This window comes from Mustela nigripes, chromosome 3 (genome assembly GCF_022355385.1).
Source record: "Mustela nigripes isolate SB6536 chromosome 3, MUSNIG.SB6536, whole genome shotgun sequence".
Classification (NCBI taxonomy): Eukaryota; Metazoa; Chordata; class Mammalia; order Carnivora; family Mustelidae; genus Mustela; species Mustela nigripes.
Window position 1 is genome coordinate 66,663,482 of NC_081559.1, and position 14,425 is coordinate 66,677,906.

At 38.4% G+C, this 14,425-nt stretch overlaps 1 protein-coding gene across 5 annotated transcripts in view; it reads right to left on the reverse strand.

Moving 5' to 3' along the window:
• Positions 1–2,668: 2,668 nt before the first annotated feature.
• The window catches only part of METTL8 (methyltransferase 8, tRNA N3-cytidine), an 85,853-nt gene continuing 74,096 nt past the window's right edge, over positions 2,669–14,425 (reverse strand). For 4 of the 5 annotated variants that reach the window (XM_059394153.1, XM_059394151.1, XM_059394152.1 and 1 more), the window contains 5 exons: positions 11,579–11,642; positions 9,330–9,469; positions 5,424–5,530; positions 5,238–5,303; positions 2,669–4,528 (listed from right to left, as the gene is read on the reverse strand). In XM_059394153.1, the coding sequence (XP_059250136.1) occupies positions 4,338–4,528; positions 5,238–5,303; positions 5,424–5,530; positions 9,330–9,469; positions 11,579–11,642 (568 nt within the window). In that variant the 3' untranslated portion in view covers positions 2,669–4,337. Of the gene's footprint in view, positions 4,529–5,237; positions 5,304–5,423; positions 5,590–9,329; positions 9,470–11,578; positions 11,643–14,425 lie in introns of those variants that run through there. The other variant, XM_059394155.1, reaches the window with a different exon arrangement.

The following is a 14,425-nucleotide window of genomic DNA, read 5'->3' on the forward strand; positions in this document are numbered from 1 at the left end:
GCATATGTTAATGAAAGACAGATTTTGGCATCCACTCTCCTCTGTAGCTTTGAAGCCACAATATAAGATTCATTATAAATGAAGATGCAACTGTTATTTTACTTCTATTTATATTTATAACAACACCAAAGCTATCTTGCAGGTACCTTTGTGCCTCTCGAATCCCAAACCATAAATGCTCAACGTTTTATGCTCGAATTGGCATTAATGTGGCATTAACGTACATACAATGTTTTAAAATAAAGATGTTTTCACTCGTATTTTGTTGCTGACAATCCCTGAATTCACATCTTTTAGATTATACTAAAGCTGAATCCCTTGGAAGACATTTTAAGGCTTTTCAGACTGCCTCCTCCCCCCCCCCCCTCTGTTTAGTGAGGAGTATGCAGGCGATGGGTGCTCGGCTTGCTGGCTCGGCTCGGAGGGAAGCCAAGTGGAAGCCAAAAGGGGGTGGGGCAGGAGCAGAAGTAAACATATGCAGAATGCTGAAAAGAACTGATTGAAAGCTTTTGCTTTGTCATTCCTCTTAGTTCCTTTCCTTCTTTTCCTTCCCATTTTGTAACTGTGGACCAGTGCAACGGTATTTATTTCATAGAATCACTGGATCTGGAATGAGCTGTCACCTTGTAGATTGTCTCATCCAAACTCCTACCCATTGCTATAATTCTCTGCTTGATTCAGGAGCTCTTTTTCTTCTCCAGCAGCTTTCCCAGCAGCATGTGAGCTATCGATTAAAAGTGTGCTGATGAGACTAGAGTTTTTGGAATCATACAGTTCTGGGTCCAAACCGTGGCTCTGCCATGGATTGGCAGTGACATCTGGGCAAGTCTCAGAGCCCCAGTGTTATCTGTTAAATGGTCAGGACAGAAATGAATTCATAGGCGTTTGAAGATGAAATGAAGTAATAATGCAATACTTAAAAATATAGTATATAGAAGATTCAGCACTGGTTGCTAAATTAAGAGTAGTTAAGTGGTTCAAAAGGAACCAAGACCCATACTTTCTGTTTGACTCTGAGGCAATTCTTTCCCACCGCATCTTACGGTCTTTCTCACAAGGTCTCATAAAGCCACTAAAAAAGTTTCTATTGCTGGAATACTCTCCATTTGTGCCCTTGTAGACTGTAAATGCTGTTATTAATAACAATACTTCCCATATATTCAGTGCTTTAGAATTTACAACTCACTTTCACAAGCGCAGGGCGGGGAGGTAGGGAGGGGAGGTAGGGGAGTACCCAAGCCAGCTCGATGTCTACTGGTGACTAACAGAGGCCGGAAGCAGGAGCTGCGGAGGCTCTGAAAGAGGTCTATTAGTGATGCAAATGCGAAGTTATCTGCACTTGTGAGGAGCATAATAAACATTAAAACCAATTAGAAGTAACAACGAGTGATATATTCAGGCTTCAGAACTTGGCTTTGAGGAGTTGGCAAACCATAGGAATACAGCACAGGAGTTTGGGGGCAAGAAATTTACCTGAAGTGTAGCAGTCTAAATATGGGTGAGTTTTCCCATACAAACTAGAGTATAGTGACTATTTAGATTGCAGAATGGTAGAAACCTCCATGTGTTCATAGTTTAGAGACAAAGCATATGGAATTGAATCAAGCAAAGCAAGTAATTTCTCAGAAATCAACATTCACTGAGTGCTTCAATAAGATAAATCTATCACACTGAATGCAAAACTTTTAATAATAGAAACTGTTACCTTGACGTTCTTACAAAATTCTGAATAGTTCTTCATGTGTGAGAGTTTTTACATTTGGAAAACTCTCAAAAGCGAATTTTTAGAAGTGGAGAGAAAAGAGGCTGCATTTTTAATATAGACTATTTCATTGTTTCTGTATCGTAAGAAGATGAAGGAACATCTTTTTCTGTTAGAAAGAAAATGGTCCTTTTGAAATTCAGCTCCCTCAGAAGATGAATTTTTAAATTTCAAATTCTGTCTAACTAACTGGTCCTAGCTTTATGTCCATGCGGAAAAAATAAGAATTTCATGCAGCTATCAAATATTTTAAACTAATATCCAGGCAGATACATTTGCAACACTTCATGATTTTTTAATACCTACAGGCAATATTCCAAATCAGGTCTTTCTCTCCACCGGCCTCCCACCGCCGCCAAAAATCTGTATTTTGTCTAGTAGCAAACTTTAAGTAGGGGGCTGATTTAGGTGGGCTAAGCAAGAGAAAAGACTGACCAGACAAGTGGAAAGACACTTGTAGAAATGGCCCTACCGAGTAGCCATGTGGCACGGGAGGTCTATGCTAGACAGAGCCCAGAAGAGCCCAGTTTGTGTCTCACAGTCCAAATTTGGCTGATGTATTTTTGAAGTTTCTAAAGGTTAACTACGTGCTATAATACATTATAGAAAGACACAAAGCTGAATTTTACTCTGCCAGTCAAAAGCCTGGCTTGAAACTGCTATTTAGGACTGAGAGAGAGAGTACAATTTACATGTGTGAGAATGTGAGAATGATTTTACCTTCTGTTGTTTTTAAAACCACCTTAGGCCACGATTTTTAAATTGAGGCACAAGAAGATCTGCTGGGGTTCCCATAGCGACATTAACGTGTTTAACTGCCCTAGTTGTATGTAATACTTTCAGGACTAGTTTGGCTTTTAAATGTATTCTTTAATTATGAAATACAACTGAGTGAAGAGTCTCAGGCACATTTTAACTTCTGCATTTATTGACTGATGCCATGTAAACAGAAAGCTTGATATTGTACTTCTGAGGAATTGCCACCAAGGCAAGTGTATGCAAAACCCTTTATGTGGTCTTCCTGCCCCGATGTCTGGCCTCACTGCATTCCATTACATATGGGATACCTCAATCTCTCTAAATGTATTTATAACATGAGTAGAATAAAACAGAAACAAACTAACCTTGGATTGCTCCAGACTAGAGACTAGAAGCCCACGTGCCCTCTATTCAAGGCTGTCTAGCAGCTGACTACTACCCCATCTTTTCTCCACAATTCATCATGGGGAATGGCCCACACCAAACACACTTGTCTTCTCCCCATCAGGGACTAGGCTGACATCCACTGCGCCCCAGAAGCTGATGTTTCCCCCTTCCTTCCCACCAACTAATCTTTCTCTTTGGAACCACTATTGCTGCCACTAACACTACTCTGGGACGCGCTGTTTGTGACTGTTTCTTTTGATAACAGTGCCTTCCTTTTCCTTTGAGGAACTTTCCTGCACCTCCATACATTCAGGTGGCACCATCAATGAAGCTTCCCTGCCCCAAAATGTTGAGAGATGAATCCATGACTCAAGTTAGACCAATCACATTCTTCCGAAAACTGAATTTTAAGTGCATTCAAAAAGGAAAAAGAGTGGGAACTGAATTTTTCCAATGGTAGTCCTTCTAGAGATTTCCATTTCTTTTAGATTTCTGTGGCTCAAAGTCTGCTAGCTGCTAAGTTCCCTATTTGAGTACCTGTTTATATATTACCTGAGACTGTGATTTAGAGGCTTGGGATGTGCATGTTTTGCTTTGACAGCCAGATTCTATCTATGCTCTCTGAAGACAGGGCTGGGTCTGTATTTATTGTATTACTCCATATAATTTAGCACAATGTAAAGTATTCAGTATATGTTGTATGACAAATGAAAAACCAATCTTAGAAACTCCATTTTTACAAAGTGCAATTTGCAAGCCAACTTAAATCCTTTTTGAGGCAAGGTGGTAATAAGAATTTTGGGGGGGTATAACAGTTGACTTAAAGAGAGCTTACAATAACGTGTACACCTAATAATAGCCTGAAAATAATGTTAGCATGGGTCATACTTCCCCAATTTTAGGAAACAGAAACTAAAATTCTATTTCAGACATTAGTCTCCGAATTAAAAAAAAAAAAAAAAAAAGAGTTTTGGGGTAAAAAGAAAAGGGGAAAAAAAAAAATTCACCTAGGCCCTGGGACTTGGGGGGGGGGGGGAACAAAGGAGTACTGTCTCTCTCTGCTATCAGATAAGAGAGGAAGAGAGTTTAACTCTATTAGACTAACATATAAACAAATGTTTTTTTTGCACTTCTAAAAAATGGCAGGGTATGGTTTCTCAGAATCATCTGACTTATAGCAGTAATTTAATTGAAAGCTTATAAATTTCAGAGAACAAACAAAATGGTTAGACATAAACACAAACAAGCTTGAGCACATTAAGCTTTGAAAACACGGAATACGGTACACTCTTCCAAATCATTCACGAGTGCTTAAACAAAAGAGCTCACCCATGATAAACAGCAGGATATACAAATTCTCTTTTCTTCTGGTTGTCCTTTCAAAAATGAAAGATCTACAGAAGTCTTTGTACAGTGTAATCCTCATGATTCAGCCATGAAAAAGGAGTGAAAATCCCAACTTGGAGGTTTTTTGAATCAAGTGTAATGGTTTCTGGAATTTGCCTTGAACCCACACTCGGTGCATTTTCACTTGTTTTTTCCTATTCACTTGTAAACGACGATCAACCAGATTTTGCTTCTCATCTAACCCAGCCTTGCAGAACATATTGTGGACTTCCCCTGTGAGACAAAAATGGCAATCAAATGTATATGTGACTGGTGCATGGTGGTGGGAGAAGGGGGACAGTCAGGAACAATGGAATATTAATGGAATGACTGACCATCTAAATTTCAGTTATACTAAGAGACTCCCCAGTACAAACTGGTTAAGGAAACCTGTAAAACCAAGCGGACTTCTTCTACTTCACAAAAATACACCAAGTATGAACAGCTTAACATGGCAGGCATAAACAGATATACAATACTACTGGTTGCAGATTTCAATATTTTGAAAGGTGCCCTCTGTTCTGAGGTTTTTTTTTGTTTCCAGAGACCCCAAATGGCACATTATAAAAGTACTCACAGAAGTTTGGAGAAAATCCTTGAGTGGAGAATTAATTTTAAACACTCATTCATTTTTAAAAATGAGAAATTGACAAGAGATAAGTAATTTTCTATGGACTCTTAAAATCATGTTCCCTCCTCTGGCTGTGGTATGTCATCATTTTATTCATATCTGGGCTAACAGTACTTCCAAAATGGAACAGACTACACCTTCACTTGGCCATAAGAATGAAACAAGCGATTCTTTAAAGCAGTTTCAACTGGAGAAAGATTAAAAGACGAAAAGGCCATTTTCGAGCTTTCACATAGAACAGTTACAGTGTGGTTACAGAGTAACCAAAGAGAGTTCCTTCAGCTAATTACTTTCCCTTAGAGATAAGCATACCTTTTGTAAAGAAATATACTCTGGTACCATCTCCTCGAACATAAAAATTTTCAGATAAGCAATGTCCTAAAAAACATAATTGTGATCAGAGAAACTTAGTATTCCTTAAAACAAAACAGAAATGTGACATAAAATATAAACACGGCATTTTAAAAACACATGAAAAGAATTCCAAACTGAATATACCCCTTTTAAAACGAAGCTGAGTCTTATCATATCTTCCATAGTCCCGAAATAATAGCACTCCTCCAGGTTTCAGTAAGTTGGACAGTCGGTTTACAACGCCTTGCATCCTTTGAAAACAAAGCAAGATACTATCTGCAGAAGTCTTGCTTTACATGCCACATTTAACCTTTTAAAAGATAAAATAAGGTAAGTTCCATGGGGCCAAAAAAATCTCACCACAAACCTAAGGGCGACAAAACCAAAAATATTCTGTACAGAAAGGAAAATGGATATCAAAACTTGCTAAACGATTAGACTCAGAAAACCTAGAGTATAAGGTAATCACCCAAATGACTGAGTGGTGTCTTTGCAGAGCTTGATGATGTCAAAGCTGCACTGCAAAACTACATAGTCCCTGGTATTTCTATCAAGTTACGGTAGTCCCAAGGCAGATAAACACTGAAGTCACCTCATTTTCCTTGCAAGATAAAAAATATGGTGGAGCTATCCCAAATTGCACATATCTAAACAGAGATCATGTTTCCTCCAAAACTAGCCCCTTCTCCTTTATTTAGTTCAAAGGTGCCATCATTCACTGAAGTGCTACACCTCAGAGGTATTTTTAACCCCTTTTCTTTTCCTCCTCTTTCACTAGACTCTCCACAACCACGTAGTCATCCAATTCTAGGTCTTCGTTTTTTAAATGATGTTTTGTCTCCTTTTTGTTTCCCTTTTGTAGTCCTTTAGTACAAATTGAAACCTCCTTAGGCCTGGAAACAGAATACTTTCTAACATCCTTTACTATTCCCCTGTTAATTCTTCCTGCATATCAGTGAGGAATTATTCTACTTAAAATGATGGCTTTGTCAAATCATCCCTTTGCTCAAAAATGTTCATGATTTTAATCCATAGGATAAAATCTCAATTTCTTAGCTGGGCTCTTAAGATCTCCTTCAACTGGCCTCAATTTCTCCAACATCTTTCCCACTACATCATAATGTGAAGCATCAACTCTGCCCAAACTGTTCCAAGCTTGGCTCCGAAGCAACCCATGCCCTTGTTCACGTGGTTCCCCTCAAAGAATTCTCTCTTACTTTCTGCCTATTTAAATTCTATTCACACTCCAAGCCCCAGCTCAATACTGGGAAGCCTTTACTTACTTTCTTTTATTATTTATTCTTTTCATCTGGTTCCCAATCAAATACAACCCCTTGTGACTGCTCTTGACTTAATGTTTTTGGTTAAATGTTCATGGTCTTATGTGTGATTATGGGTCAGAGATGGCAAAGATTTCACATCTCATATCCATGCCGAGTGACTGACATGGGCTGCCTACAGAGCTCAGTGGGAATGACAATTAGGGTACAAAATCAGTTATGAGTGTCTGCCCTGAGCAGAGAATGGTAAATGGAAGCCTGTGTGCTGAGTCCTAGCTATCTCTGCGTTATCCACGCTACTTAAAGCTTCTAGATTTTCTTATTTTAAAAATGAGGAGTTTGCATCAGATAATCTGTAAATTCCTTCCAATTAAAACAATGTTCAGTGGAATAAAGGAGAGAAAAGCCAGATTTATGTCAGGTTATGAAGGAAGTAGTGAGAAAATGAAAGTCACTATGAAAACAAGATAGAAATGTAACATAAAGAGGTGGCATAATTAGATGAAATGCTCTCTTAAAAAACTGGAACATAAGTACATGAAAGGGAAAAAAAGAAAACTCTTTTTCCTTGTTTATTTTGTTAGAGGTTATTTTCACACTGTGTTTATGGCCTTAGAGTTCGGCAATTAAAGAAAACCATATCTAAACCTTAAAGTATTCTCATTCAGGATAAATGTCTTATGTACAGAGAATACCTTTCTGTAATTACTACTAAAACAAAGTATGAAACATAAATGCAGAAAAATAAACAGCCAAATATTTCAAAATGCAGCCATCTCCCTCTGCAAATCCTTTCTTCCCAACTATCCTTTAACATCTAGGGTTGTAGGTAAAAGCAAGGGTGGGGGCTGCTTTTCTTCATCCGTCCACTTTGCTTGGCTCAGTGCCAAATTCCAGAACCAGTTCCTGAGGACTGCAGGTGAGTGTGGGCTGGGGGAAATGGACAAGACAAGAAATGGGAAAGGGCCCCTTTTCTTTATCTGCCTTGGGCCAACTCTGCTATCCTCATCTACCTCTAGATGGAGGGTAAGGAAAAGGAAAAGAAGAGATTTTAAAAAGGAGTATTTGTTGATTGCCTTCTCTATGCTTGGATCTGTGGTAAACATATTGTACTTTCTTTTATTTCAGTGGTAAAGACAGTTAGCTCTTCTTTTTTTAGCCTCTTATAGTTTGTTCCCATTTAAGCTGGATTCCCCAGTCTCAAGGTCTAGCAGAACTGCTTGCCATTCATTTGTGCATGGATTTTTCAAGCTGGTAGGAAGCCACTTTTCTAAAACTTCCACGGGGCTGAATATACCACCAGAGTCCCAAATGACCCTAAAGATACTGTCTTTTCACTTAGTAGTGCCTTCCTTCAACTTACCTTATTTTCAGATCATTTCTATATAGGTAAGAAAGTGGCTAGGGACAGGATACATCTGAATTTATTTTATACGTAGAATAACAGTTATCTTTCCAAGACATCTGCTTCCCCTTCTTTTTAACATTCAGTTCAAATCATGAGAAAATACATTATCTACACTAATTTTAAGTAGAATTTTTGTGGTCTTATTTGGAATTTAAACATTTCCTGTTATAGGTGTCAAACAGAAAATCTTGTTCTCTAACCACCTACTCCATCCTTTTAACTATTCATTCTTTTAACTATGAAACAAAATACATAGATGACCTCTCTCTACCAGTACCTGAATGATGCCAATATTCTAAACAGATTAGCAGAAAGACACAGATTATAGAAAGTGGGAGGAAAAAGTGGCTTCAGGGAATGTGATATGTCTCACCAGGTGCAAAAATATGTTTCATTCGGATTTATTTGGAAATTTAATTTGTCTTTCAACAAGCAATCAAAGTGCTCATCTCTAAAGAAGTAAAAAGACTATAAAGGGTCCTAGTGAGTTTGTAATTGCAAAGGGAAAAGCACACGTTAACTCCGTTTCTTTGGGAAAGGGTCACACTCATCAAACAAAGACTGGTTGATGTCAAGTCTCTATCTACCAGCAGAGGAAATTTTCGGGGTTGAATCTACTGCCGCAGCAGAAAATCCAATTTTAAGAAAACTTACACATGCACAACCCTTGCCACCACACGTGTGTCTTAATACAAATGAGGTGGCAGAATTTTAAGAGAGGTGATCATTTTAACAGCTGGTAGTATCTCTTTCTGTTTCCTCTCTGGACAAAAGCTATGTCGACTGTTTCAAAACAATATATGAACAAAAACTTTAAGTCATAAATATTTAAATGATGGCAATAGCCAATCTTAGATGATAAAGGTCCAAGGTTAATCTAGCAAATCTTGAGTACCTCTAATTCACTGGAGAACTACTTTAACACAAATTTTTTAAAGCCTGTCGACAGACCGGTGTGAAACCAAACAGATTCACAGCCCACCTCTTCACGAACATTCAGTAAGATACTAAATCAAAGATGTTTGTTTCTGATCACCAAGTACAATTTCCCTCTTGGGAGTCTATTAGGCTGTTCTGAATTTGTAATTTCCTTGAAGCACCGTCACTTTTAATAGGAATGTGTCTAGCCAGAGAATGCTCACTTCTCTGACAGTGATAGAAAGCTCACTAATGAAGCAGTTTGACCAGTTTCTTTCCCAAGTCGGAAGAAAGGAAAAACTGCATTTAAAAGGCTGCATGTTCTACACAGTGTAGTTCACTAAATCATAAATTCAAGAATTGTCACTTTTTAAAAAATATTTCTGAAAACTACAACTGATAAAGGGGCTTTACACATTGCTTTGCCCTTCTGTCTTTGGTTACCTGTCAGGATGAATGGAAGAGAGCACAAAGACAAGAAGAATGACGTCCAGTATCCCATCTGGAAAAGGGTAAGGTAAGCCCTCATCACAGACGTCATGAACAAAGGCATAGCACTGGGCTGCTCGGTAGGACGAGTGCAACTATCATGATAAGGGAATAAAAAGGGGGAAATAAGCAGTTAGCAGACTTCTAGCATTTTTCTTAAAATAAAAAGGTCAAACTTTATATTTCTCCTAGTGCCTTTTTCCTCTGTAAATCTGGATGCACTTTATTTCAGATTCAGTATTCTGTAAGCTTATTTCAAGTTGCCATAAAAAATTAAGTCTTGTGCTTGGACTCATAGCATTCTTCACAATCCCTCTTTCGTTTAAAAAGAGGAATAGGGGGGCACCTGGGGGCCTCAGTCGGTTAAGTGCTTGCCTTAGGCTCGGGTCATGATCCCAGGGTCCTAGGATTGAGCCCCGCATTGGGCTCCCTGCTAGTGGAGAGTGTGCTTCTCCCTGTCCCTCTGCCTGGTGCTCCTCCTGCTTGTGCTTTCTCTCTCTGTGTGTCAAATAAATAAAATCTTAAAAAAAAAAAAAAAAAAAGGTCCAGAAACTTCAAAAAATAAATAAATAAAATAAAAAGAGGAATAGGGCAGGCCTTTGATTCAGTAGGCAACATTGTTGAAAGACTACCATATATTATTTCAGAGGCACTGAGATGGTCCTCAGCTCTCTTTCCTACTGCTTGTTCCATGCCTCCTTTGGCTTAAAATACAAATATCCTCTACTACATAATCAAAAATTAGATAATGGCAATGATAGCACAACTTTATACATATACTAAAATCAGTGAATTGTATAAAGTGGTGAATTCCACGGTGTGTGAACTGTATCTCAATAAAGGCTGTTATTTAAAAAAATTAGAACATACATACACACAAATTTGCCCATAAAACAATACCAGAAGGATATATACCAAAATACCTAACCTTGATTCACCATAGGACTCTAAGAAGTATGATTATAGGTGAATTTTATCTCTCTGTTTAGGCTTTTCAGTATTTCAGAAAATGTCTACCATGATTAACTATTACTCAATATCAGAAATTAAGTTCCATGTACTGATTATACATTTCTGTTAGCAGAATTTCCATTCCTTTCCCATCTCCTAAAAATACTTTTTGCTAAGGTAATGCTTACTGGCTTTTGGGGATTGGTCAAACAAGTCCAGGCTCCCCACTGCTTTTCCAACAGTCTAGGACAGTTTACATTTGTATTATGTGCCTTCTCAATTTTTTTTAACTTCATAATTTTTATTTTTATTTATTTATTTATTTTTTAAAGATTTTATTTATTTATTTGACAGGCAGAGATCACAAGTAGGCAGAGAGGCAGGCAGAGAGAGAGGAGGAAGCAGGCTCCCCGCTGAGCAGAGAGCCCGATGCGGGACTCGATCCCAGGACCCTGAGATCACGACCTGAGCCGAAGGCAGCGGCTTAACCCACTGAGCCACCCAGGCGCCCCGTAACTTCATAATTTTTAATTTAATGAGTACCTCTTACATGTTAGACTGCGTGCAGGGATCTAGGGACATAAATATGAATAAGATCATCTTGTAGGGGGCTCCTGGGTAACTCATGGTGAAGCATCTGACTCTTGGTTTCAGTTCAGGTCATGACTTCAGGGTTCTCAGATCAAGCCCCATACTGAGATCAAGCCCTGTGCTGGGCTCCACATAAGGCATGGAGCGTACTTAAAATTCTCTCCCCAGGGCATCTGGGTGGCTCAGTTGGTTGTATGTGACTCTTTAGTTTAGACCATGACTTGAGTGTGTGACTCAAGTCATGGTCTTAGGGCTGATGAGACCCACACTGGGATTCACGCTCAGCAGGGAGTCTGCTTGAGATCCTCTCCCTCTCCCTCTGCCCCTCCTCCAGCTTGTGTGCATGTACTCTCTAATAAATAAATAAATAAATAAGATTCTCTCTCTCTCTCTCTCCCCGCTCTTAAAAAAAAAAAAAGATCACCTTGTAGGACCTGTTGACCTTTCTGGGTGTACCAGTACCTTCAACTTTAAATACAAAACAACTTCTATCATTTTAAGGTGATACCTTAGGTATCAGCTGATGATATGATTCCCAGAAATAGTAAAAGCTTGGTTAAAAATGGTCACAGATAACATCTGAAATATTTCAAAAATATCACAGCAGCAGCAAATAAATTAGATCCTTACCTGGCTCTCCTTAAAGAAAATATGAAGCATACCTTTACTAGCTCCACAGCTCTGGAAGCAAAATCACAACAGTAAAGAAAGGACTCTGGAACATTCCTATGAAAATGAAACCAATATTTAAATCTAGAGTTAATCTATGCTCAGGTTACAGAAGGAAACTGTAGGCTTGAACTTGTTAAAAAGTATTTCTTTAATAGAATTTTGGATGACACCTGGGTGGTTGTTTCTTCCTTTTAGACATTATTCTCTATAATGGCATATGGGTGCCTTCATGTTGCTTCTGAAATAGCATTGTCTCAAATGCTTACCATTAATTACAGGGTAACTTTCAAATTCCTGTCCTGCTTTTGAAGTTCTCCATTATGTAAGGCTACCTACCCTTATATCCCATCATACTCTCACATGGGAAACCTCCAAAGCTATTCATCATCACTGCTCCATCTTTCTCCTGCTCCCCCCACCTCCCCACACTCTTTCTTCTGTGCCTCCAGCCAGTAAGGCCTATAGCTCCTTCATAGCTTAGTCAAATTCGACCTGTGTGCAAGGACTCTCAGACCCCTGTGTCCTTGGTGCTTCAGTCCCCTTTCTCTGTGTACAACTCATTTGGTTCTTGACCCTCTCAGAGAGGCTCTGATGCCCCTAATGGAACAGAAACATATATATATTTTAATATCATGTAAACACAACTTCTAAACATTTATTAGCCTCATTTATGTACGAAACATTAGAATACAAGGTAGTAAATGAAATTGTCTAATAAAATAGTAAAAGTATATATTTTGGAGCCAAATATATCTGTGTTTAAATCCTGAATTTTCCATTTATTAACTCTGTGAATTATTTTATTTATAAATTTAAAGTCAGTCATTTTTTGGCAGGGGATGTTTATCCATATCAAAGTCTTGATTAGTTTTAAGTGGCCTCCACTGAACTTGTAGACAAGTTCTATTTAGCCTTTACCTAAAATTCAGTTACAATGTCTGGATGGCGGTTACTCATGGGCACACATATACTCTGAATTTTGTGGACCAGTACCCTTACTGATTATCCCTAGTATGATGGTACCAAATAATCCTTGCATCATGTTACTTAATACCATGTCTGAATCCCAGAAAGAGATTAGTTTGTCATTAAACAATAATTATAACTATGGTCCTAGCTCTTGTGGGTTTTATAGCCTAGCTGAGGACATGATTGGTTTTATATAGCTTTTATAGCGTTGTGGATAGGGCAGAGTTCCAAAGGTGTTAAGTCTTCAGAATTTTGTAGAAGGTGAATAGCATTGCTGAGTGGGGAGTAGGGTAAATGGTGTAAGGGCTTAGAGATGGGAGTCCTATGCCAGGGATAAGAAGCAGAGTTGATCCTGAGAGCTCAAACCAGTATGTAGCAGATTATATAAGTGGGCCTTAAAACACATAATTAGAACTTCTAATTTGGTTCAGGAGACATTTCAAGCAAGGAGAACTACTAAATACATATGAAATACAAACACAAATATGTATTCCACAAATAAAATCCCACCCAGGCTCAGATTATACTCTTAAATGCTACCCATTGATGGATAGATTAGTTAAAATATGATAAATAGGATTTGGTTATGACTTGTGCTGCTTGCCTTTTTCATCTGTTCCATATAAAAAACAGTGCTTTACTCCAGCTGATACCTGTATGTTTCCTATGAAATCCATATATTTGTGACCGCTAACTTCCTGGGTGGTCGGTCACATGTGTTTGAACTTTCTCAGGAAGCACTAACATGCATATAGGCCTATGTGATATGATGGCTAAGGGCAAGGGCTCTGGAACCAAACTGCCTACGGTTTGAATCCTGGCTTTTACCACTCCGTTGTATGATCTTGGAATAGTTACTTAATTTCTCTGTAACTCCATTTCCTCATCTATAAAGCAGAGATAAATATGGCACCTAAGGTCATTGTAAGGATTGGAGCAATTCATTTAAGTTTCCAAAAAGGTGCCAAACTCAGAGTAAGCACCTGCTAAATGTTAGTCATTGTTGTAACTGTTGTTGCTATTGCTATTATTTTTATTATAACCATCATATTATTATTATAGGAAGACCTGCCTCTGCCTTCCAGGAATTTAAAAACTTAAGAACTTATCACAGCTCTGTAAAAGCTTCCATATAACTCAAAATGCTTCTCTGGACTCTAGCACATCTAGCTCCTTATAAAAGGTATGCAGTCAACCTTTGGGCACTGGTTGCTAAACACCCACAAGATACAGAATAGTCTAGTAGCTAAAGGAAAGCATGTGCCATTTGCCATGTGTCCTCCTAGGACAGCAGCATGACCTCTGAGACTGAATTCCCACTGCAATAGCAGCCCAAGCTGAGGTCTTGTGACCACCCAATGACTTTCCAGAGCTTTTCTGTAAAATCAGCTGACTGCCTTGGCCCTTCTCCCAGGAAGCAGGTGTAAATATCACTACTACCACCACACCACTCTCTTGGCAGGGGGTTTAAGCATTAAATGATCCTTGGAGAATGATATGACCTCTCAATTCCAGAGGTCTAATTATGGTAAAATATTCAGAAAATGTAAAATATTAATCTTATACTCTCCAAAAGTAATAAAACATATATTTTTAGGTGGGGAAAAGAGTCTAATTTTCCCTTTGGAAGGTGAAAAAAAAATCACTGAATGCTTTTTAAAAATGAATTAACTATCTTAGGTTATCAAGCTACAATGATTAAAACAAAACAATACAGCCAAGAAGTATCAGGATGTGAGGAAAAAAGTGCTTGCAATCATTCATTGGAGGGAGAAGAGGGAAAAATAGAACAACTAGGAATTCAGAGATATTATCCAATATGTATTGAACTCTAACTACCTGTATTGCACTGTTTGGTTACCTGGAAA